The sequence below is a fragment of the Phocoena phocoena genome, chromosome 17 (assembly GCF_963924675.1).
Source record: "Phocoena phocoena chromosome 17, mPhoPho1.1, whole genome shotgun sequence".
NCBI classification, from domain to species: Eukaryota; Metazoa; Chordata; class Mammalia; order Artiodactyla; family Phocoenidae; genus Phocoena; species Phocoena phocoena.
This window is the reverse complement of record NC_089235.1, coordinates 50,554,751-50,581,237: the sequence shown is the minus strand read 5'-3', so window position 1 is coordinate 50,581,237 and position 26,487 is coordinate 50,554,751. Positions and strand designations below refer to the sequence as shown.

The 26,487-nt window shown below is 40.0% G+C and overlaps 1 protein-coding gene across 2 annotated transcripts in view; it reads right to left on the bottom strand.

Moving 5' to 3' along the window:
- OXR1 (oxidation resistance 1) overlaps nucleotides 1-8,603 on the bottom strand; it is a 237,138-nt gene extending 228,535 nt beyond the window's left edge. For both annotated transcript variants that reach the window (XM_065895767.1, XM_065895769.1), the window contains exon 1: nucleotides 8,414-8,603. In XM_065895767.1, the coding sequence (XP_065751839.1) occupies nucleotides 8,414-8,537 (124 nt within the window). In that variant the 5' untranslated portion in view covers nucleotides 8,538-8,603. The remainder of the gene's footprint in view (nucleotides 1-8,413) is intronic.
- Between the last annotated feature and the right edge of the window lie 17,884 nt (nucleotides 8,604-26,487).

The window sequence follows — 26,487 nt, the reverse complement described above, 5'->3', positions numbered from 1 at the left end:
CTCAACTGTAGGAAAGTTCCAGAAGTATTATACAGACACCTGTTATCCAAGGAGCCCCCTACTGGCCCTGTTTGGAAGCCCTGCTGAGCCAAGAACCTGGGAAGGCTAACTTCAACCCTTTTCTGCCTTGTCTCTGAACTTGCAGAGAGCATTTAAATAGCATAATAAATGCGAATTGGTTCAGCCACTATGGAGAACAGTATGGAGGTTCCTTAAAAAACTACCAATAGAACTACCATATGACCCAGCAATCCCACTACTGGGCATATACCCTGAGAAAACCAAAATTCAAAAAGAGTCATGTACCAAAATGTTCATTGCAGCTCTATTTACAATAGCCTGGAGATGGAAACAACCTAAGTGCCCATCATCGGATGAATGGATAAAGAAGACGTGGCACATATATACGATGGAATATTACCCAGCCACAAAAAGAAATGAAATAGAGCTATTTGTAATGAGGTGGATAGACCTAGAGTCTGTCATACAGAGTGAAGTAAGTCAGAAAGAGAAAGACAAATACCGTATGCTAAAACATATATATGGAATTTAAGAAAAAGAAATGTCATGAAGAACCTAGGGGTAAGACAGGAATAAAGACGCAGACCTACTGGAGAACAGACTTGAGGATATGGGGAGGGGGAAGGGTGAACTGTGACAAAGCGAGAGAGAGGCATGGACATATATACACTACCAAACGTAAGGTAGATAGCTAGTGGGAAGCAGCCGCATAGCACAGGGAGATCAGCTCGGTGCTTTGTGACCGCCTGGAGGGGTGGGATAGGGAGGGTGGGAGGGAGGGAGACGCAAGAGGGAAGAGATATGGGAACATATGTATATGTATAACTGATACACTTTGTTATAAAGCAGAAACTAACACACCATTGTAAAGCAATTATACGCCAATAAAGATGTTAAAAAAAAAAGAAAAATGAGAATACTTAAATTAAAAAATAAACAAGGGTATGTTACTACTGACCTTCCTTATAATAAATAAATAAATAAATAATAGCATAATAAAAGGGAGTTTTAAATATAATACGTGACACCATTAAACTCCTAGAAGAGAACACAGGCAAAACATTCTCTGACATAAATCGTAGCAATGTTTTCTTAGGTCAGTCTCCCAAGGCAAAAGAAATAAAAGCAAAAATAAACAAATGGGACCTAATCAATCTTATAAGCTTTTGCACAGCAAAGGAAACCATAAACAAAACAAAAAGACAACCTAAGGAATGGGAGAAAATATTTGCAAATGATGCGACCGACAAGGGCTTAATTTCCAAAATATACAAACAGCTCATACAGCTGATTATCAAAAAGGCAAACAACCCAATCAAAAAAATGGGCAGAAGATCTAAATGGACATTTCTCCAAAGAAGACATATAGATGGCCAACAGCCATATTGAAAAGATGCTCAACATTGTTAATTATTAGAGAAATGCAAATCAAAACTACAATGAGGTATCACCTCACACCAGTCAGAATGGCCATCATCACAAAGTTTACAAATAATAAATGTTGGAGAGGGTGTGGAGAAAAGGGGACGCTCCTACACTGTTGGTGGGAACGTAAATTGGTACAGCTACTATGGAGAACAGTATGAGGTTCCTTAAAACCTAAAAGTAGAGTTACCATATGATCCAGCAATCCCACTCATGGGCATATATCTGGAAGAGACAAAAACTCTAATTTGAAAACATACATGCACCCCAATGTTCACTGCAGCACTATTTACAATAGTCAAGACATGGAAGCAACCTAAATGTCCATCAACAGATGAATGGAGGGACTTCTCTGGTGGTCCAGTGGTTAAGAATCCACCTTCCAATGCAGGGGACGCAGGTTCGACCCCTGGACAGGGGACTAAGATCTCACATGCTGCAGGGTAACTAAGCCCGTGCATCACTGAGCCCACATGCCACAACTAGACAGCCTGTGTGCTGCAACTATAGAGGCCACGTACTCTGGAACCCGTGCGCCACAACTAGAGAGAAGCCCACGCGCCCCAGCGAAGAGCCTGTGCACCACAACAAAAGATCCCACATGCTGCAACTGACATGACACATCCAAAAATAAATAAATATTAAAAAACCCCCAGATGAATGGATAAAGATGACATTAAGATGTGTACATACACACACACACACACACACACACACACACACACACAGAGAGAAAATGGAATATACTCAGCCATAAAAATGAAATAATGCCATTTGCAGCAACATGGATGAATGTAGAGATTATCATACTAAGTGAAATAGGTCAGACAGAGAAAGGCAAATATCATATGATATCACTTATATGTGGAACCTAAAAAAATGGTACAAATGAACTTATTTACAAAACAAAAAATAGACTCGTAGACATAGAAAACAAACCTGTGGTTACCAAAGGGGAAAGGGGGGAGGGATAAATTGGGAATTTGGGATTAACAGATACAAATTACTACAAATAAAATAAGGACCTACTGTATAGCATAGGGAACTATATTCAATATCTTATAATAACCTATAATGGAAAAGAATCTGAAAAAGAATATCTATATATATATATATATATACACACACACACACATATGTATATATATGTATGTAATGTAACTGAGTCACTTTCCTGTACAACAGAAATTATCACAACACTGTAAATCAATTATACTTCAATTAAAAAAGTAAATTAAGGGCTTCCCTGGTGGCGCAGTGGTTGAGAGTCCTCCTGCCGATGCAGGGGACACAGGTTCGTGCCCCAGTCCGGGGAGATCCCACGTGCCGCGGAGCGGCTGGGCCCGTGAGCCATGGCCGCTGAGCCTGCGCATCCGGAGCCTGTGCTCCGCAGCGGGAGGGGCCACAACAGTGAGAGGCCCGCATACCGCAAAATAACTAAATAAATAAATTTTAAAAGGGTTTTGCTAAATCTAACCTTTTTCTAATTTCTTAACAGATTTAAAAGTTGTAGACCTTATTCATTGTTCTCCACAGCAGGGGTTCCAATCCTTCTCTCATGCCTGGAAGTATTCAAAGCTCTTCTTTACACTAAGCTCTTGGCCCATTTCCTCCCTCCTCCTCCACTGAAAAGGGCAAGGTTCATCTCCACTACCTCCACCACTTACTGTGTGCCTTACACTCTACTCAGTGTTAGGATTAATGACATTAATGCCATCCTTTCCTACTCATAAGAATTGAGATTTGGTATGGAGACATGCTAACACAAGAAGATAAGGAAGACAGCTAAGTGCTAGATGTCAAGGCAGCGAGGAGAACGGAGGGTGATGAACAGTGACTAGATCTATGAAGCCAATAAAGAGCCCAGGAGTGCCTTTAAGGTCTGATGTGATTTCTCCATCTTCTGGATTCCACAGCACTTTGAGTGAACCTCCCCTGCCCTCCGCTACTCCTCACTCATCTCCCCTACCTCTGGCCCCACCCATGGCATTGAGAGCATCTGTCTTGTATTCTACTCACTGGTGTGCCTGTTTTAACCAAGCACTCCCTCCCCCACCGACACGTGATGAACACCTCAAGAGCAGGGATCTCTGTTTTACCCTTCTTCTTATTCTGAGCAGCATCTTCTATGAGGCCTTCACACAGCTGGGTCTGATCGAGGACAAATCAGCATGTGGTGTGTCACTGAATGACTCTGATTATGGAGACATCTATTCAAGACCTGTCCCACTTCCTAACTGTCAAGCGAAAAAAGTCTCAGAATGGAAAGACATCAGCACATTTTACTAATAGTCACAGATGCTGGAGAGAGATGTACGAACTCTGGCTTTAGATTCTGAATCAAGGAATGAATATTGCATGGATTTACAAGCCCAGCTTAGGGAGTGCTGGGACACTTTTGGATTCTGCATGCCCAGTCTTCTTCACTATCTCTACATCTGCTTTACAACTCTTTTCAGAAGTCCTTACGTGTAGTTCTCTAAATTAAATGTAGAGAATACACGGAGTATTAAAAATATGAGTCTACTATTTGGTTTCATTTTCCATCTTTAAGTAGGGACTATGTTTTTGAAGGATATAGGTTTCTTATATACATTGTTAAACTCAAGTAGTTTTACCGAGCACAAACAAAAACTGGAGTAGGGAACAATTCTATTCTGTTTTCATCTGTTTACCCATTAGAGCCAGTCCACTAATTTAATACTATATTATTCTAGTTCTAATTAACACTTTTATTTAAAACTAATAATAGAATTGTAAGTACCTGAAGGACTTCAAATATCTAGTCCAGTTGTAAGTCACAACCACTCATTAACAGACCGTGTAGTCAATTTCATGTGTTGAGATTGCATTTAAAAAAATGAAAATAACGATCAGAATGGATAGTAAGGAAATGTTCTCAGGAAAATTTTTTCAGCTATGTTGGTGGTTGAGTGTGCACTGGGTAAGTGGTGTACAATGTGTTAGGCAGAATTCTAAGATGGTCCCCAAGACGCCTCACCCCTGTAATGTACACACGTGTGTGATCCCCAGGCCTGTGAATATGATGGACATTACTCCCATGATTAGGTTTTATTGGCTTTGAAACAGGAAGATCATCTGGGTGGCCCTGACCTAATTACATAAGCGGTTTAAAGCAGAGAGCTTTCTTGGCTAGCCCAAGGAGAGGAAGTTAGAGATTCATAAGAGAAGGATTTGACATGCAGTTACTGGCTTGAAGATGGAAGAGGCCACATGTCAAGGGAAGAGAGTAGCCTCTGAAAGCTAAGAGTGAGCCCCAGTTGACAGCCAACCAGGAAACGGGGACGTCAGACCTACCACTTCAAGGAACTGAATTCTGCCAACAAAAGGAATGAACTTGGAAGCATACATTTCCCGAGCTGAACCAACCTCCAGACAAGAACTCAGCCCAGCTAACACCTTGATTTTAGCCTTGTAGATACCCCGAGCAGAAAATATAGTCATGTTTTGTGGATTTCTGACCTACACAGCTGTGAGCTGATAAATGGGTGTTGTTTTAAACAGCTAAGTTTGTGGTAATTTGTTTCACAGCGATAGAAAACATATACAGTACTTCATATGGTCAACTGTATAATAAAAAGCGAGCAAGAAAAAAATACTCAGAAAGACTGATTTGGTCTAAATCTATCACTGTCCAGATGAGACGGTTAAGGTCAAGTGATGGTAAGTAACTGTGCAAGATTATACAGTTGGTAACAAAAGCAGCACAGAACAAACTCTTTCTTTAGCCACAGTCCTGATATAGTGGCTACTCTCCTTTTAATTTAGCTGAAGATTCATATATCTCACGCCAATAGAGAACAGCTTTTCCTCTGCTTATATCAAAACAATGAAATTTTATTATACTTCTTATAAGATGGATTGTTTTCCTATAAAAAGTAATGAGTTTATGCCATGCCATTTTTTTTTTTTGCTGCTATAATGGTTTTAACATGTTTCTGTTATTAGGAATAATTAAGGACCTAAATCTATTGTCTATACAAGGAGGCAATCTTTTTTATTTCCTAGAGTTCTCTCAACAGGAAGTAGATCCTATACATAAATACATGAGGGATAAAATCTGTGAGATCAAAAGAAATTTCTAGAGAAGCTACTGCAGCCACTCATTAGCCACTAAGAGACATTTAAATAAGTCCAAAATTTTCTAGTTCTTTTTTTTAATTTAAAAATTCTTCAATTCCTAGACTGATTACTTAAATATAGTACTGCACTTCATTGCTAAATTTAAATGTAGTAGTAACTTGGCCACAAGAGGGCTCCCAGGTTTTTCCAGTTGTGTGAGCTATAAATTGAGACATTTGAAAGGGCATGCTGGCTGGTGGATGGGTTAGTTGGCATGGTTTCCTTAAGTGAAATTTTCTGGGGATTGCAGTAAAAATATCACTCCACTGTATCACTCAAAGAAACTCCTCGGGCTCACCTCTCTAGACGGGGATGGTATCCTTCCGAGTGACATAAAAGGCAGACTCTAAAATGTCACAAGAAGGCTAATTTCATTCACAGAGCTGGCTATCTCTGGCTCACAGTGTTTTCTTTCATTTCTTTAAGGTTCTACCCCTCATCTAAAAAAATGGAGAGTATAATACTTACAAGAGTTGTGAGGATCAACTGAGAAAGAAGGAAGGAGCTTAATGTGTGCCTAGTATTTGGAATTACCAATAAATGGCAGTTATAACTGTCGTCGTCTTTATTACCAAAACATTTACTAAGGGATACTGAAATAGGCTTGTTTCGTGAAATGATCTTTCAATATAGGTGATTACGTGGTCGCTAATATTTCAGCCTTGAAAATGTCTCCAGGTCTATTTTCACATATAGACATGCCGCTGACATTGCTTATAAATCAAACTGTTGCAAATCCAAAAATAAACATTCACTAGCTGTAGGACTATTTAAAATAACTGATAGCTCATCTTTCTGCAATCCAAACTCACCATTTAGAATTCTATTTTTCAGGCTTAGTTGTTTATGTACATTGGCCAAGCTGGGGGTCAATGTTTTACCCTCATTTTCTCATCTTCAAGGAATATTGAGTTTATAAGATAAACTCTATTTTCTGAAGGCAAAATACTGTCTTCTTATCCAGTTAATAAATCAGAAAAGCAGTAGATGGTAGTGGACATGTTGAAGGGTGGGAGGAGAGGACATTGGAAAATGGAGAGAGAAGCAGTTATGTAAACGTCACGGGCTTTTCTAGTTGATTGATTTTTAGCACTCTGCTATCATAAGTTTTAAAAATGGAAATATGTACCTGTCTACACTCTCTTATATCAATTCTCATTATAGCTGACCACTGACATCCTCAAAGACACCATGCTTGCTGTCTATTAAAAAATAAGACTTTAACATCTTCATGTGGAAAAAAAGGAAACCTGAGAGTAGATATAGGAAGAAGATACAAAATGGTAGGAAGGGAAAGCATGGTTTTAGGAGCCAAATCCTGAAAGACTACTAGACATACATGGAGGCACCTCTTCAAGTGTGAAGGAAGTAATTTAACCCAAAGACACAGGAGAATGACTGAACAAAGTCACACAGAAAATTGGTATGGGAATCAGGACTAGAAATCTGATCTGATTACATTTCTAGATAGAGACACTAAAATATCTGAGAAAAAATTCCAAACATCCCATAATGGGGTGGTGGGGTGCTGGATACCAAGAAAAACATGACCCCTTTGATGTAACTTTAGTAAAGCCATTAAGCCAACAGTGTCTACTATTAAGGATTTTGGTGATGACCAAATCTCTCCAAATGAAATAATAAGCAACACCGAAGCATCCATCTTCTTCCTGGTAGATTCATCTCCCCTACACATCACCTCTACCATACATATGTTTAGCAACTTGTGTCTCAATTAGACCTAAAACACTGAAAATTGTTATTGTGAGTTAAAAATCAAGGCCAAAGACATGATGAACAAATATTCGTACATAAAAGTTGGTAATTCGACTTATTTGAATTGATTACCTCTAACACTCCAATTAAGTGTTAACGTTCAAAATTACAGGATATTATTCTACCTGGGAAAAAGGCGGTATAATGTCTGCAAGACCCTATCCACAGCCTACTACCCTGTCATACATTGGGATCTGGACGTGATTCAATCTCTCCAATGTGAAGTAATGTGCAAGGTAAAAACGGACCTACAGCATAATCTGTCCTTCCTCAGACAGTAATAATTTTCTATTTTCTTAGTGGCTTTGTTAGTTACAGGCTGACATCAACCACTGTCTCAACAACCTGACAGAACAGGGTCAGCCACTTGAAAGCCTGGAGGGAGAATGAAAAGAGCAAAAACCGAAAACAAAAAACAAAAACGGCGCCCGGCTAAAGACTGGCAAAAATGAAAATAGTAGCACATAAGCTTAAAACTTGGAAAACCATATACACGTAATTTACTTCTCTTAGGCAGGATACAGAAGGTCCTCAGGCCTACTCTCTTACTTAACTTTGCTGAAGGTGTGCAGTATTTTTCCAACTCCATGTTCAGACTGTATGAGATGTCCACCATAAACCATCAGAAAGATATACAGTCGGCCCTCTGTATCTGCAGGTTCCACATCCACGTATTCAACCAACCAAGGATTGAAGGTATTTGGGGGGGAATATCCAGCAAGTTCCAAAAAAGCAAAACTTGAATTTTCTGCACATCCAGTACTATTTACATAGCATTTACATCACATTCGGTATTATAAGTAACCTAGAGATGATTTAAAGTATATGGGAGGGTGTGTGTAGGTTATATGCAAATACTATGCCATTTCATATAAGGGGCTTGAGCATCCTCGGATTTTGGTGTCCCTGAAGGGTCCTGGAACCAGTGGATACTGAGGGAGGACTGTACACGTTATATAAACAAGGGGCATTTAACCACAGCCCCACACATTCACTGTGCTGTTTGGATAGACCCCATCTATTCACTTGCATAAATCGTGGTGCTCACCAATGGTGTAGAACCTCTTCAGCTCACTCCTTCGGGAAGGATGCTTCTGGGAATTTGCTGCGTTGTTCTGCTCTTCTTCAATGATGGACGTCTTGGGTGTGGTGGGTTTACTGGCTTGTGGCATTTGCTTTCCTGCACCAGCCAAAGGGTTGAACCCTGGAGCAGTAATATCCACCGACTGGGACTTTTTCTTCAACCTACAGGTAAAGAATACCGCATGCTGTAATTACTGACTCTAGAGAAAGACACACTTCCTTCATATTTGTCTCCACCATAATTTCTCTCAACAACTGAGTTAGACTTGGCCTTGAAAGAGAACAAGGTATGTTCAGAAATTACAGACCTTCCCTACAGTATTTTAAATTCTTCAAGTATTCTTGAAACTAGTGGGGAAGAAAATCTTCTGTCTAATCATTCTGAAAGGTTTCATTGAAATATATTAAAATGTAAGGTGACAAAAAGAAGACCTTTATTTTTTGAATAGCAAATAAAATGTAACTTCAGACAAAGACAATGCATTTGACTACTGCTTGTACTTTTGAAAGGAGTGTTTTTTAATGCTAATGTAAAACATTAGTTAGAAATAAATAATTGCAACCCAGAAAAGAATAATGAAATGCCTATCTGTATAACTAGAGGCTGCCAGTGCTTTTCTGTTTCATCGGTAACAGCAGCTTAGCTGGAAAAATTATAGCGTTTATACTGTTTCTCCAGATACTCTCAATGACAATAAATGTATTGCTCACTCCTGCATTTTAGAGAGCTGACATCAGGCCTAACATGGAAAGCAAAAGGCCACGTAGCACGAGAATATTTCTCTTGGTATAAAAATAACTGGTAAATTGTATGAGTTAAATTCAAATACTTCAAGCAACACAACTTGATATTTGTAATGTAACTGAACCCTAAGCCCAGCTTACTCTAGGCCCTTGGTTCTTCTGGAGGCTAATGTTAAGTGTCATTTTCAAGTCTTAATTCCCTACAGAAAGCTAGTTGGCAGTTTTCTTTATCAGTTATGGTAGTCACACCTGCAAATTTGGAATTTCCTGAAAGTTTCATTCACCTTCACACCTACAGGTTTTATTCAAGCTTTTCCAGTACATTAGCTTCCACTTTCTGCCCCACGGTCAGACCCTGCTCCTGCTTCTAGACTCGGCTTAGATGTGGTCTCCTCTGGGCAGCTTTCAATGACATAGACCTTGGTGGCCTGACACCATTCTGCATAGGAGGTTATTCATAATGAGCTCTCAATAAGCGTTTATTAAATTGAATTTACCAGAGCAAAAGCTTTGTTAAAGAAATAGAATATATCAATTAGCAGAAGATTCTTCAATGAAAGCAGTGTTTACTCAATTTTAGTCATTGAATTATCACCTGTTCGATATCTGCCATATTCACATACCACCTATGTTACCTACTTAATATTCATGAAAATTGACTCACTTTATCCAAGTTGCCAACAAATATATTAACAAGTGCTCAACAGCACTAGTCATGAGAAATACAAACTAAGACCACATTGCACTCATGAATGGATCTACCAAAAGGGCTAAAATGTCAAAGACGTGGCGTGAAGTATGGTGATAAGCAGCGACTGGAATTCTGGGACACTGATGGTGGAGACCACTTTGGGCAAATGCCTGCTTAGCTGAAGGCATGCGTCTTTTGGCTCACCAATTCTGTTCTTAGAATTTATCCTACACAAATATAGGCGTGTTCACCAAAAGACCCAGTTGAGAGTATTCACAGAAACACTATCTGTAACACACAAATATCAAAAACAGCCCAAATGTCTTCCCAACAGGAGAAATGCATAAGTGAGCTATGATGATACTTACATAGTGGAATTTTATACAGCAACGGAAATGAACAAACTACAACTACTTGCAACAACATGGATGGCTTTCACAAAAATAATGTTGAGAAAAGGAGACAGATACATAAAGGCACATGCTCTAGGATTCCATTTGTATAAAGTTCAGATAGAAGCAAAACAATCTATGATATTAAAAGTGTGGGTAGGATAACTGCTGGGGGAGTTATTACATTGATAGAGACATGAAGGGCTTTCTGGGATTCTGGTACTATTTTGTTTCCTAATCTGGGTTCTATGTATTTACTTTGTGAAAATCTAATGATCTATGGTTTTTGCATCTTTTCTGAGTATACCATATACTCCAATAAAAAGTCTCCATCTGAGGGCTTCCCTGGTGGTGCAGTGGTTGAGAGTCCGCCTGCCGATGCAGGGGACACGGGTCCGTGCCCCAGTCTGGGAAGATCCCACAGGCCGCGGAGCGGCTGGGCCAGTGAGCCACGGCCGCTGAGCCTGCGCATACGGAGCCTGTGCTCCGCAACGGGAGAGGCCACAACAGTGAGAGGCCCACGTACTGCAAAAAAACAAAAAGTCTCCATCTGAAACTGACTGAATTTTTAACTTATTCATTTACAATGAAGATTACATATAGTTACTGAATGGCTGCTTGCTACAAAAAGGTGACAGTAGAAAGAAATAGAATGAAAGTCTTGGCCTCTAGCCTCCCAAAGATGGCCAGAGTAGAGTGAATCTAAAGAAGGATCCTTTCCTCGCTGGGGATGGCTATTCCCTATCCCCTATCCCCCTGCTTTTCATGAACTGAAAGGGACTATTCATTCATTCCTTGAATGGCTACTCTGCACCAGGCGCTCTACTGGGCACCACGGATACACAGTGAGCAAAAGAGGCAAAACACCAGCCATCATGGAATCCTCATTCTTACAGAGGGAGACAAGTAATAAGCAAAGAAAGAAACCAATAGATAACAAATCAGGTGGCAAAAAGGACTGTGGATTAAAATAAAGCATAGTAAAAGGGATAGCGGACAGAGGTGTACATTCACACTATTATATAAAGGAGAGCCAAGGTAGTGCTCTCACACCATCAGACTTTTGAGGAGAGACCTGAAAGAAGGAGCCACGAGCATATTTGACGAGCAGCATTTCAGCAAATGGGGAACCAGTTTTTTTGTGTGTTAGAGGAACAAAGTGGCTGGAACAGAAAAAGGGAGGGGAAGAGAAACAGGAGATGAAGTCAACAAGATGGTGCTGGGGAGCAGGGGAAAGAGGACTGATTATACAGAGCTTCAAGGTCATTCAAGAATGAGGCCCGGAGAGGATGTGAGCAAAGGAGAAATGGCACGATGACTGTATTTTAGAAGAATCACTTTGGTTGCTTTGTTGAAATTAGGTTGAAGGCTGTATTTCCAACTTGAGCAAACTACACGCAATGTCCTTCAAGGAATCACCACCAAAAATCACCTACAACATACAAATCAACATACAACCAAGTATGCCGTAATGTTCAACGTACTTAAGGAAACAAGGGTTTACTTTGTACAGGGTTATGTATTTATTAATGCCTTGGTCTTCCAATAACATCATTCTTGTCTTAGTCTGGAGTTTGCAGACTGGAACTAAAAGTTATGGTCGTACTATATGCAGCTTAAGAAGGCATTAAGATTAATAAGAAGTTAAGAAATAAGCTGGGGGCCACCAAAGCAGCAACGTTAATTTGTCCCAACGTGGCTTTCCGAAAACTGCACTTAGACACAAAGACTTACACTAAAAACATTACACTGAACCCTACAAACTCTAAGAAATCACCAACATTTGACCATTTTCACTTACAAAAAGGTTAATTTTTCTAGAGTTCATCCTATAAACTGTATTTCAAAATTAAATTTGAGTTTCAGTATAAAGCAAGTTTTCTGGGGGGAGGGGGTGCAGAGGAGTAGGGATTGAAAGGAAAAGTGCTAAATTTTCCTGAAAGAAGTTCAACTGCTCTCTAGTTCTCAACAAAGATTATTTTCAAAATGTAAATGTGACAGATTTTATTTCCAATTCACATAGCAGATTATTTCATCACCAGAAATTGTTTATACCTTATGTTGGTCTGTTTCAGAATTGATCAGAGTTGCTAAATTTATGTGTCCCACGGGAGGATATCAACAATGGATCTTATGTTTGATAAAGAGCTAGATACTACAATTAATGAAGTTCTCCAACACCTCAAACACCTAAGTGTCCCACAACTCCTTTTATAGCCTCTTTGGAATGAGCAAAGGACAAAGGCAAGCAGCCAATAGCCTTCCTGCATTTCCCCTCTTCTTTCTGCCCTTCCCCAGCAGACACTCTTCCCAATCAAGACTTGAAAGGTATCACGTTTTCGTGTTGTTGCTGGAGTCGGGAATACTGCTAGTAGCTTTGTGGGCTTGCTTAAGAAAAGACTTCCATTTGCACGATCTTAGAAAGCAGAACTGTGTGGGTAATTGAATTACTCCTTTAAAGATTCTAACGATGACTACTGTGGTTGACAAGGAAACCTGCTAAATGCTACCTTCGATTTCCAAATTTCATGAAAGGGGAAGTCTTTTTACATTTTTTAACAATGTTCTTAATTAAATGTGTTAAACAAATGTAAATATAGCATAATGGCCTATGTAGTTGTGCATGAGATAAAATACCCATTGATGATAAATGAAGCACTACAAATGAGACAAAAATAATCCCTTAATAGGCACCGAAAGGACCTTTGTTTAGTGTGCTTTGCATTTCCAAAGACATGAACAGAAGGAGCCATCCCTCTTGGCATGGCTCTGATAGGCAGACAGTCAGTCCCGGTGTTTCATAATCTTTGCCTTTTCTTGTTCCTCTGTTCTTGAACAAAAAAGAATTCTCCCTACTCCTCCAAACATATATCCCACTACCTCCTTTCTGCATGGGAACAATGTTGGACACTTCTCTGAGACTCAGTTTCCTCATCTATAAAATGGGGATAAAACATACCCAGGAAGGTTCTGAGAACTAAGTCAACATCCTATGGGAAAGTACCTAGCATAGCACCTGCACAGGATGCAAGTTCCAATCTCTTTATGATGATGTAAGGGGATATAATTGTGTTCAAACTTCTATGAAAGCTGAGGAAATTGTATCAGTTTCTTAGGATCCTTCCCTGCTGTACAACTTTAAACATTGAGCCTACAGGGATTACATTACATTTTGTAGGGGGCTTCACCTTTTCTGGAGTGTGGATTTTGGTGAAGGAGTGGAAGATAACAAGAGGAGACACGCTAAATGGGAGTCCTTTGCGTGATGTGTAATATGATATTTTTTCCTGTGAGAGCCCTCAAATCTTTTGGAAAACAACTGAATCCACTGGATAGTTCACTTGAGTTATACATATTTTTAATCTGTGTGGAGTTGACCTAAATTAGCAAACTTGTAAGCAGAGGTAGAGACCAGGGAATAAGGAGGAAGTAAGGACAAGACCAAGAAAGCACGCGTGAGGAGGGTTTTTGCCTCTCCTACTCTGTAAAAATAGGGTTCATGCCGATTTTAACCAGTTCTCCAAGGAGCAGGAGAAGCGCTGTAGGCGGATGATGAAACGTGAGGTCACAGGAGCTAGAGAAAAAAAGAAAGGAATGGCAGAAAACTTTCAATTCCAACCAATTTAAACAGAATTAATCTCAGTCATCAGCTAAATTTTATTCTTGCCTAACTTATTTCGACTTTACCAGAAACATAAGAAATCTTCCACTCATTTTCAAAATCACGGAGTAGAATACATGAATCTTCTGGCTTAAAGGATGTAATGGACATCTGGAGCCCAGAACTTGTGCCGACAGTGAGTGAATGTGGCTTTAAGCTGCTCACCACACAGGACTTCTCCGCAAGATGTGGGTCAACCCTCTATTTCAACGGCTTTCACCATGGAGAAGCTTTTTCTAAGCATCTTCACATTTAGATGTTCATTACTCTGGTTTATTACCTGTCATACTCTCTTGGTCTTACCTTCCCTTTCCCTCTCACACTGTGGGGATTTTCACCTTCCCACTATCTGCACCCTTCAATCATCTTCCCTCCAAGTCATAGCTAAGCAATGCTTTTCCTCTTTCTTTGCCTGTCATGCTCTGCGTCTTTTAACACTTTTGTTAACTTGTTTGAATACTGCATAATAGAACTCTACCTTAAGCCTAAACTAAACCCTGGTATGACTTAAATACATGAGAAAAAAAATTCATTTAACCTGAGTTCTTAACTGGAATTACTTCTCCCATCAAGTGAATTTAAATCGTACATTTATTATAACTAATTGGATATGTTCCTGAACTCTGTAGCTATCTGGGGAAAAAAGTGAACCTTCTATTAATCATTCACTATATAGTATTAGGATGCCCATAGCGATAATAGCAACAGTTGGGAAAATCTACTACAGTTTAAGGGGAATATTCCCTAGGGCATAGGAAAAGTTTGGTTGGGAGGCTAAAAATTAGGGAAGCTGGAATCCAACCAGGACATTTTGACCAAAAAGCCATACTTTAGAATTAGGAGACAGAGATAAATTTCAGCTCTGACACTCATCAGTCATGTGACTGTGGACAAGAACTTGGATTGTCTGGGTCTCTACTTTCTTACCCACAATGGTGGCATTCAGGCTATCTACCTACTTGACCCAAGAGAGTTACTGTGAACAGAAAATGCGTTAATTTCAATGAAAGTACTTGGTAAAATTCCACAGAACTCTGCAGTACCAGTAGCAGCTGTACAAATTCCCTCTTTGCCCCATTTATTTGTTGTATACTTACACAAATGTACATGTACACATACCTACATGGATGCATGTGAATGGCTATGCCCCAAAGACTCAATGCTTATAGTCCTTTCCAGTAATTTCCAACCAGAAGACCATCTGTGATTTGCACAACTCATTACTGTTAGCAAAGCTGTCTCCTTGCTTCCTAAAAGAGCTAATGTAAGGATGTTTTTTAAAGTAGTAAAGCTGCTGAGAATGTAGATTTTCGAAGTTGGATACTGTGCGCTGCAAAAATGTCAAGTCACTCAAAAAGAGCTTTTGAGAGTGAATGCCTAAAGAATTTTCACACTGCAAAATTAAGGGCTTTTGTTACCCCTGCTGTAAAGTTTGACTAAAAATCAGCAGCTAAAAACAAACCACAAAACCATCAAAAAACAAGCATATTCAGAAGTCCAAGGAGAAGAAATGACAGATTGGAAACCTATGCATTAAAACAAGAAAACAATCCCTTGGGGTATGGGGTATGCCAATTACAGCCTGCTCTATAATTGCTGTGGCCAATCTATTCTTTGTGCTCCTAAACACAAGGCTTAAGACAGAAAATATCATTAACATGGGATCAGGAATTACACAGTCTTCTTTTAAAATTCCAAACCAATGCAAAAAGTTTCAACAGAATTATCATTTGGGGGTACAAACTGGTATTGGAACAGTTAATGGGACACCAAAACTAGAGACCTTGTTATAATAAGATGTTTCTAGCCCTGTATTCATTCTAAGAGATTTATACTTTCCTATCTTGGAGATTCAGAGCACAGAAAATTCAAGAATTGAGCCACAGGTGCAATGATATGTAGAAATGGTTTGCTAGAAATTCTTTTGTTAAATGCAATTGAATTCAACTCTGTGAAGAGCAAGCAAGGCCAGTGTACATAATATCAATCATACAGAAGCATACATGAATTCATTACTATCATACCTAATTTTGTAACAAAAATACTAGAAATTAAATCCAAAACCAATCTGCCTCTACAGAGTTCAATAAATCCTAATGTAAAAGGTTAGCCTTTCTTATTGACCTTTCATGAAAAAGACATCCAAGTCCTTGAAGTTTGCCAGCTGGTTTATTTATATCCCCATGCTTATGCCAGCCCAGAGAAAAGAGGTTGGAGAGAAGCATTTTTCATCAGGAATACTCACCACCAGATCAACTGAATTCCTGCATTCACAGAAATTCAGTCTGTTCACCATTTCATTCCTAGGACTTAGCATATTTCTTGGCATATAGAAGGCACGTCATGAATAGTTAAATGAATGAGTGGTTTCATCATGGGAAAAAGCCACAAGAGATAACCCAAAAATGCAAGCAAGTTCATGTATAAAATCCAGGAAAACAAACTAAGAGAATAAGTAACTTTGGACGTTTGGGAGCAGATATAATAATCAATTTAGTACATTCACATAATATAGCCTCTTTCCCATCCGATCACGGTAATGTTTTGAAGCTTAGACAAAGGAAATTATTCCACCTCCATTATCAGTAGTATGATAAAGCTGAACAGTATTTCACTTCTTTTTTCACTAAATTCAGCTTTGTAATTTCTAAAAATACACTCTGTAGTCTTGATAAATTGACATCCCATGCAAAAAATTTCAGTGGTGGCATGAAGAAGTGAAAAGAGCAACGACTCTGGAATCAAAAACTGGGGTTCGGGCTTCCCTGGTGGCGCAGTGGTTGAGAGTCCGCCTGCCGATGCAGGGGACCCGGGTTCGTGCCCCGGTCCGGGAAGATCCCACATGCCGCGGAGCGGCTGGACCCGTGAGCCATGGCCGCTGAGCCTGCGCGTCCGGAGCCTGTGCTCCGCAACGGGAGAGGCCACAACAGTGAGAGGCCCGCGTACCGCAAAAACAAACAAACAAACAAAAAAAACAAAAACAAAAAAACTGGGGTTCAAGTTCAGGATCTATTGTCTTAAAGTAATCTAATATTAAATAATGTTACTGATTTGAAAGTTCTACTTTATATTTTTGATCACTCATTAAGAATTTTGCCTATTATCTTTCTACTATCAAGTTTCCCAAGATTAAGTCAACAGTAGTAAAATTTTATGTTTCCCGTTCCATGTACTTTCCAATTATACCATTATATTGTAAGCATTCACTTTGAAATTACACAGGTTTCCAATTTATTTCAGTTTTTGCCTTGGAACTTCAAAGCCTTTCGACTGGAAAATCCTGAAAGTAGAAACACATTACGCAAATCCAAAGATTAGGGCTTGAAGGATTTGGAAGTCAAATTCTTGTAAATGTTCCACAGTCTTCTGTAATAACTCACAGAGATGGAATTTAATTTTATTACCTTTGATGAAATGATTTGTAACAGCTATTGCCACATCGATTGCATTCTGTTTATTCATCTTAGGGAGAAGGAAATCAGAATAAAGACGACTATTTTAAGACTTTAGGCTTCTATCCAACATTGCTGATTAAAGGAATCTATGTTTAACAGGGCCTATTACAAACTATCTGTATAAAGCATGTGGACTAGCTGATTAAAATGTAGTTTTGCTTACGCGCAACATAAGGCAACTCCAAACTTAATCAAGATAGCTTCTGCAGGTAATAATACTCTGGGCCAAAGCGCAATGGTTTATAGTTAAAATGCCAATGTAGCACAAAAATCTCCCGTCTTAATTTCCCCAAATGAATACATGAGACACAGGAAAAGAAGTTCAAAAATATAGGTCTCTTATTACATATTAATTCAGGAGCTTGATGGAAAACATCACTTCATTTAATCCATTGTTTCTTTACCTCTTTAAACCAACCCATCCTATTGTCATCCTAAATATTTTCAAATGAAAATGATACCTTGTTGTTCTTAAGTGTAAGATTGCATTATTGAGGGTATTCCTGATGGAAAAGGATTTTTTTTAAACGGTCCTATGTAGACTCTAAGTAGCTACCCTAGAATAGGGCAACCATGTGCCCTCTCCCAGTCTGAAGATCACTGGGGAACCTGTTATAGTTTTCTTCTGTTCAGATCATAGTGGTTTAACACGTGAGGTCTACGAAGTGTGCCCCCAATGCAGCAAAGTTGAATTTTAGACTTTCTTCAGATAAACATACTATAAAATGTTTAAAATTACATTAAAGAAGTCACTGTCTTCTTCCCAGTGGCAACTCTATAAACCTACATTTCTTTCCCTATTATTTAAAACATTTTTCCTATTACAGAAAAGGGTATGGTCCTCCTCTCATTAAAGCTAATCTCTCCATGTGTTCTCTGAATCCAACAGCATCCTCTCTCTATACCTGAGGTTTTAATGTACTAACTACCCTCTTCCCTCTGTAAATCCTGAACCAACTGAGAAATAAAGACAGGAGTCAAGGACTCCGTTACAAGCTGGCAGCTTGGAGAACCGTATCCTGGTGAGGCTGCTCCGTGCTCAGAGAACATCACAAAGATGCTGTGGGCATCGCATCCCAAAGACAGAAGGCAGAGGAGGTGGGGCCAGACCTCTGCAGTCCCTTTCACAGTTTGAGAAGTTGCTCTCCTTCCTTTGGAGAGGCACAGACACAGAGAGCCAAAGGTCTCTTCTAAATCCTTCACAAAGGAAGGAAATTTCTCTTTTACACACACAGGAAGGGATGCCGGCAAGGCAGACGATGCTCCTCCTACAACACTTTCTCAACTTTACTCCTAGGTTATCTGCTTCCAACCTGGTCATGCATCTCCCCCTCTTTGCTAAACCATTCCCACCAGCATTCCACCAAGTGCTAAAATCTCTCATCCCTTCAAGAAGCTGTTTTCTTCCTAAGGCTACCATCCCATTTCTTGAGTTCCCTTCTCTGTTTCACAGCACTCGGCTTCATCTCTTCATCACTGCACAACCCTCTCCAATACCACTCTCACAAAACAACTCATTTAGGTTTTCAATCATTTCACACAAAGTTACTTTTTTTGGTTTTCATCTCTTTTTTAGTCTTTGAGTCACAGGATGTGTTTGTAGAGGTGGATGGTACAAAGGGTAAGACTCTGGAGTTAGAACCCTGCGTCCAAAATTTGGGCAAATTGCTTCATCTCTCTGCAGTTTACTCATTTGTAAAATGAGTTTAATAACTCTACTTACCTTGAAGGGTTATTAAAAGGATAACATAACATCATCCATACAAATATTCAGCATGATATGCACTGGTACATATAAGTCCTCAACTTTTTTTTTAATGGCCCCTCTATGTTGAAACATCCTATCTTAGAGCCCCTGACACACAATACTTCTAATATTCCTTTTTTTCCCCACTATTCCTTAAAGAGTTCCTTTTTTTCCCTTTCAACCCTAAATTCTGGAATATCCAGGGGCCTAACAGAGCTGGGCCTCCCTTCGCTTTATGTTCACTATCTCCCTAGATGTTCTCATCCATTCCCTTGGGAAGAAATATTTATATGCTAAAAACTCCCACATTTATACCTCCAGCTCAAACTTTCCCCAGAACAGCAGACTTAAATATACAACTAGCTACTTGGCATTATCGATTACCTGTGGCACATCTTAAACTCACCATGTCCCTAAACAAATTCTTGATTCCTAAATTTGCCTCAACCTTCCTTCCTGTCTTCTCCATCTTTGCAAATGGCACCAACACCTACGGTTATTCAAGCCGGAAAACTCGAAGTTATATTTGTTCCCTTCCTTTGCAACACTCTCCAGTTCTAATTCATCAACACATTCTCTCCATTCTGCCTTCCCAAATTATACCTTCAGCCTCTCCACTTCTCTCCATCTCCACTCCCACCTCCCTAGTCACCAGCCCACTGGATTACTGCCACAGCCTCCATATTGGTCTCCCTGTTAGACTTTCCTTTTTTCCTACCTGTTCTTGCAGCAGCCGTAACAAGCATTTTAAGCCTAAAGGAGATAGGCTACTCTCTTGCTCCAAAGAACTGAACGCCTCCCCAGTGTGACCTGATGAATTTCTCAACTGCTTTCCATGGGCTGTAAGTCCCTGCATCTCTCCATCTCCTACTTCATCCTGGGCTCTTCTTCTTGCTCATGTGCCAGTCCCCTTGGTGTCCTTCAAGGTTCTCAAACACGCCAAGCTCTTGCCTTCCTCAGGGCCTTTGCACATGCTATTTCCTCTGACTCTCTGAGTTGCTGGTTGCTTCTCATTTTTTAACTCTCCTCAGAAACCCCATCCCCCATGATTCTAAGTAGGTTGTCTCCCATCTCCTACCTCCCAGCCCCACTCAAGCTGTGCTTTAGGGCTCTGCTCATCTGCTTCTCAGGGTATTTATCACCAAGTCTAATGATACATTTGTTCATGTTTACTTTTTTCTCTTCTGTCTCTCTCACTTTGCTGTTCACTCTGGTGGGCCTGGAAGCACATCTCCTTTATCCATCTACCAAGTGCCTTGCACAGCAAAAAGATTTACTACACGAATAAGTGAATCGATGAAGAAGTAAGTAAATGATCCCTCTGCGTAAATTCCAGACATGTCTTCACTCAGAAGACTTACAGGGCATGAGGTTAGGTTTATCCTCTCCCTCTTCTCTCATTTTTAGTTTGGACCAGTCACAATGTACAGGGCATGAGGTTATGTTTATCCTCTCCCTCTTCTCTCATTTTTAGTTTGGACCAGTCACAATGTACAGGGCATGAGGTTATGTTTATCCTCCCCCTCTTCTTTCATTTTTAGTTTGGAACAGTCACAATGTCCCAAATCTTTCTTAGGAAATTACTGTCACATCTCTTTGGTTAGAAAACCACAATATTCGTAACAGTTGTGTGAAAAGAGAGCTGTCTCCAGATCTATGAGAAGGACTAATTTTAAAGGCTGAAAATTATGGTTGAATGCATCATCTAAGGAATAGGCTTGGGCTAGAAGACCCTTTAAAACATGTGTTGATATACTGGCATTATGCTAATGGGCATTTCACTCCTGTATTTTCTGGGTGTCATATTTCTGCAGGTAGTAAATTACATTAGGAGAAAAATCAAATGGAGATTGAATAAACAGAAGCAAAATATTACATGTTAACAAGCCAGGAAGAAAAGGGCAGTAGAAAAAAATATATCCATATATGTCAATTTCTAATTACATTAAAGACTGATAGAAATACCTACATAACTCTATTAAAAATAGTATATTCAGTCAAGCATCATTAAAGAATAAGAAATAAAATCTGATGATGGCAAAAAGTAGCAATCTATACTTAATTGTAGTTGGGAGGGCCCTTACAATCCGTAGGGAAGCTGAGTTCAACCACGTGATTTCACAGTGGCATTACTGGAACTAATATTTCTTGAGCTCATGCTATATATTAAGCAAATGACCAATTACTGCCTTTAATCTGTATACCATAAGCTACCTGAGGTCAGGGATTGTCTTATTTATATTTGAACCACCAGCGCCCTGTACCCTGCCGGGCACACAGTAGCCACCATTAAAGGCTTGACTTCACCTAAGGATAAACTGAATAACCAGGTACATACAAGTACCCCAGGAAAGACTGCCTTGGAGTCTTCTTATGAACTCTTAGTTGCTTTGTATCACAAACCTGGTAATGGCCATACAGTGCTGTTCTGAGCACCTGTTCAGAACAGTGCTCTCGACTAGATTCTGCCATAACTAGGAATAAACCTGACTTAACACACTTAACCTGAACCTCATCATTCTCATCTGTACCATGCTGGACATCACCCCTGTGATATTTGCCCAGCAAGTTTACATTCTTTGTGTTCACCAGGTATCCACTGATTCCCATCTATGTGCAAGGCACTGTTCTATGCTCCAGGGATCTTAGTTGTGGGCATCAGCACTCTGCATTTTGTTAGGTGTTTAAAGCCACCTCTTTCTCTTGTCAGGTGGGATATTTTATAGGTTCTTTGTAGTCCAGTCCTGACTGGAGATCCCTCCTCTGCAGCTTCCTCTTTTTGAGTGAATGCAAATCTTCTCACTGGGCCCTAGTAGCTCCTATACCAGCCCTCACATACACTGCCGTGTTATTTCCCCCAAACAGCCCTCCTCGACAAGATCTAAGACCTGACCTTTCAGGCCAGGTCTCTCTCTCTCTCTCTCTCTCTCTCTCTCTCTCTCTCCCTCTCTCTCTCTCCCTCCCTCCCTCCCTCCCTCCCCCTCCCTCCCTTCCCCTCCCTCCCTCCCTCCCTCCCTCCCTCCCTGCCTCCCTCCCTCTCTCTCTCTCTCTCTCTCTCTCTGCCATATTTTGCCAACAAGAAACGAACATTCCTTGACCTGTAGGTTTCAGCACACTCGCAAGATAGCAGCTCTTTGTATCCCTGTGTCAGATTCTCCCTACTCTTTCATTTCTCATGGTTGAGTCAAAGTCTAACCCATTGTTTCCCCAAGCTCTCTGGGTTGTCCCAATGAAGCCCCATACATAGATTTAAGGTGAGGGTGGGGGTTGGGATAGGACAAGATTCCCAGAACGCCAGCAGCTCTCTCTAAAAATCCTGCTCTAATCTCCAAACTGTTATATCAGCTGGCGGTGGATGCTCAGCTAAGAGTCACAGAACAGTCCCTGACCATCAGCTTCTCAAATCTCCATCTGGCGGTTCCACACCTCATTTCAAAATGTGTGAGTATCGGGTGTCTTAGATCCAGCTGAACCAGAGAAAATGTCTAATTTTCACTTCCTGCTACAGATGCAATGCACCTTTATTAACCCTTCTTAAGGTCATTGCTCTTTGGCTCAGGAAGGGTTGGAACCACCAAAGAAGGTGGTGATAGAATGGAGACACCCCTCCATTTCAGGGACATTTCCAGTTAAATATAACACAATACAATATAATATAATATATATATATATTTTAATTTATTTTCAATATATTCAATTGAAGGCTTATTGAACCTAATGCACGATGCTAAGTGTTGGGGATACCAAGATAAAAACTGTTGCTCTCCCTTAGGACACAAAAGGGGATGGATTTATAAAACAGAATTATAAGTACTCTGGTTACAGGAGGGTAATCTCTCCTCCACTTTGGATTTCTCTATAAGTTCTAACATTCATGTGAATTTATTTCTGATTACCTTTTACTCAACCTTAAGAAATTAGGTGCAAGTATTTGTGAACTGTGTGTCATTGCTATTGGGAATAATTAGAATAAGAGAAAACTGAGGTTGGGATTAGAAAAAAGGAGGTAAAGGTAAAGCAGAAGACGGGGATAGGATGGAGCGTTTTGTTTGTTTGTTTTTTGTCAAGAAGCATTAGGCTGAAATGAAGTGGTCGTTTTATTTTACAGAAGTGCTTTAAAATAAAAAGTTCCTACCTGCTACCAATATGTTACAAAACAGAAAACATGTTAGACCAAAAGTGGCAAGATTAATCTAATTTCAGAATAAAGAGCAGACCTCTCAGCTGAACAAATTTACCTTTACAAAAAACTGAGGGCATCCTCGTCCATGTTCTTATTTTTCCACAGAGAGGTAAAAATCAGGTAGGTGTGGACTGAACACAGGCACTTGAAAACCACTGGGCTAGATTATCTCAGATTCGACAGGCAACGAATTTCCTTTGCCAGAGAATCCCTTTATTCGAACCTGCTCCACTCCTTCCTCTACCTCTCTATGCCTGACAGCAGAGGGATAGATTTTCATACAGTTTTCCAAGCTCTGTGATCAGGGCCAGCTACATAATTTGTGGTTCCCTGTGCAAAATGAAAATGAGAGGTTCCTTGCTTAAAAATGTAGTAAGAATTCAAGATAGTGACTGCAGAGCATAAAGCCAAGTGTGGACAGGCACAGGCCCTGTACAGCTAGCTGCACAGGGCACACACCCGTAAAGCTGGATCTGCCTGTGTTGCCTAACACAATCCCTCACATTGATTTCCCAAAGCAGAGCTTTTTAAAAATGATGCTTCAGCACCTAGGAATCGTGTATAAGGAAACACTTCTAGAATGACAGTCCAGCTTGATGAAGTCTTCCTTATTGGTCAGTAAATCGTATCTTGCAGGTCAGAGCTCAAACCCAAGGTACCGCAGATTATGAATTTAAATACTGTCTTAACCTCCTGGCAGTTGAAATGTCCTTAGTCATCTTAAGTTAATCTTTGTGTCTGTGGGGTTGTATTGGAGCTTAAGAATAATATTCTACATGTATACAATTTGATCAAAACCACCTGGATGGTTCAAAATAATCTCCATGTGGAGAAAAGGATACTGAGATGGGATACAGCTCTGGGATGGGAAACAGCTGCGGAGAGTATGCTATCCTTCCCTTTTTTGCATTGAAGCAGAAAGTGTTTAGATGGATAACATTTTTATTTTGCAGAGGTAAGAGGCATTTCAGAGCAAGGATAATTTGGAGAGTCCTGAGAAGAATGTTCTGGCTGACCCACCATTATTCCTTCTTTGGATGCCACTACAGCCTCCTACTGCTTCTGCTCTTACCTCTCATTCAATCCATTTTCCACACAAAGAGCAAACTGCTGTTTTAAAAACATAATTCAGATCAAGTCAGTCCTTCCAATAGGGCTTCTTATCTTCACTGCATAGATTTTAAACCACTTACCAAATCCTGCAGGACCCTTCATGACATGGCCCCTGCCTCTTTCACTGTCCTCATCTCTATGCTCCTCCTTACTCGCTGTTGTGTCCACACTTTTTTCTGTTCCTAGACACTTTACTAGTCTCAAAGCTTTTGTACTAGAAGCTCCCCCTGCTTGAAACGCACCTTCTCCAGAAATTCACGTCTGGTTCCTTGTCATCCAGGTCTCAACTCAAAAGCCTCTTTAGAGAAAGACCTTCTTTACTACCCAACCTGAAGTTGTCAGTTCCTCCCGTCACCCTATTTTATTGGTATTTTCTTCAGACTGTTTATCGTAGATATGTTTTATTGTGAATGATCTGTGGTGCGAAACCGCTTCATTAATGATCTGAGAGCTGAAAGCTCACCTGCCTTGTTCACTGACAGATTTCCAGTACTTAGAACAGAAGTTTAGACGGCAGAGCAATTGTGTCACAACTCAAATACTTCACTCTGCATTAACTAAGAAGGAAACACTACACACATTCATTTAAAAATGACAGTTTACCTGCAGAGATTTTTAACTAGAAGGAAACACTATATGCTTTCCATCATTTAAAAATGACAACTTCTCTACAGAGGTTTTTACATATACAGGAAAAAGACTGACATCTTAAATGTAGCACTTCATGTATAGTATCTGCTGTGTTTTTCCTTGATGATTGTACTTTTCCTTTTTAAAGAAATTCTTTGGTAATTTCTCAGGAACTCGGTTAAGTAGTCTACACACAATGACAATTTGCACCACAAAAATCCATAGAGCACTACAGCCAGCAGCTGGACATTAGTGGTCATTTATGACTCCTGGGTCATTGGTTTTGTCACAGTAAGCAAAGGAAAGCTCAGTGACTACATTTTTAACATTCATTTCTCACTTCACAGGCAAAAAAAAAATACTGCCTTATTATTCAGACAAAGCTTTAGAATGGCAAGTCACTGCTGAGACAGTGACGAGAAGGTCAGTTTTAGGGGAAGAACAATTCTTTTTCTACCACATATTCTCCTATTTAACTTCACGGGTATTGTTGGAGTTAGAACCCAAATATTGCTTTATCTCACTACATATATCAAACTACTGTAATTATATTTCTATGTTTCCTTTCTACTCCAACAGGAAATGTTGAATAAGATTCTATGTGCTACTCAAGAATCAAGGAAGAAGAAGGAAAATTGTGAAACATGTTCATAATTCTTGTCATGCATTCAGTTGATTAAGGGCAGCAGCCATTTTGGAGACAGTGATAGGTCCATTGCATGTTTTAACCTTTCCTGCACAGTGGAAGCAAACACCATACAGGTTTTGGGGAAAACAATCCTCTAGGCACACAGAGCAGAAGCTATTTTGTTACTTTAGTGCTGACAACACAGAATAGAAAAAGCAAAACCATGCTACACAAAGGTTTGGGCCACAGAAGGTGAAGATATTAAAATGAATATATTTCATACTAAACACATGCTTTTCTTCCCCTGACTTAAGATGACCCTCATGGAGGCCACCAGAAATAATAACATTTTTCATGACAATAAGTATGAGCCCAAAGCAAAAGTAGTAATTAACAAGCAGTTAATCTGGTAATTACCTCCTGGGCAAAATTACAGTTGTCAAAGAAAACAGGACACTACATACTTAAAAAATATCTACTCATGGGCTTCCCTGGTGGCGCAGTGATTGGGAGTCTGCCTGCCAATGTAGGGGACGCGGGTTCGTGCCCCGGTCTGGGAGGGTCCTGCGTGCCGTGGAGCGGCTGGGCCCGTGAGCCATGGCCACTGGGCCTGCGCGTCCAGAGCCTGTGCTCCGCAACGGGAGAGGCCACAACAGTGAGAGGCCCACGTACCGCAAAAACAAACAAACAAACAAACAAAAAACCTACTCATTCTTTAGCCAAAGAGGTAAAACCTGCATCCGTTGGTTTCTTGCCATATAAGATGATCAAGGTGAACTAATGCCAAATGAAATT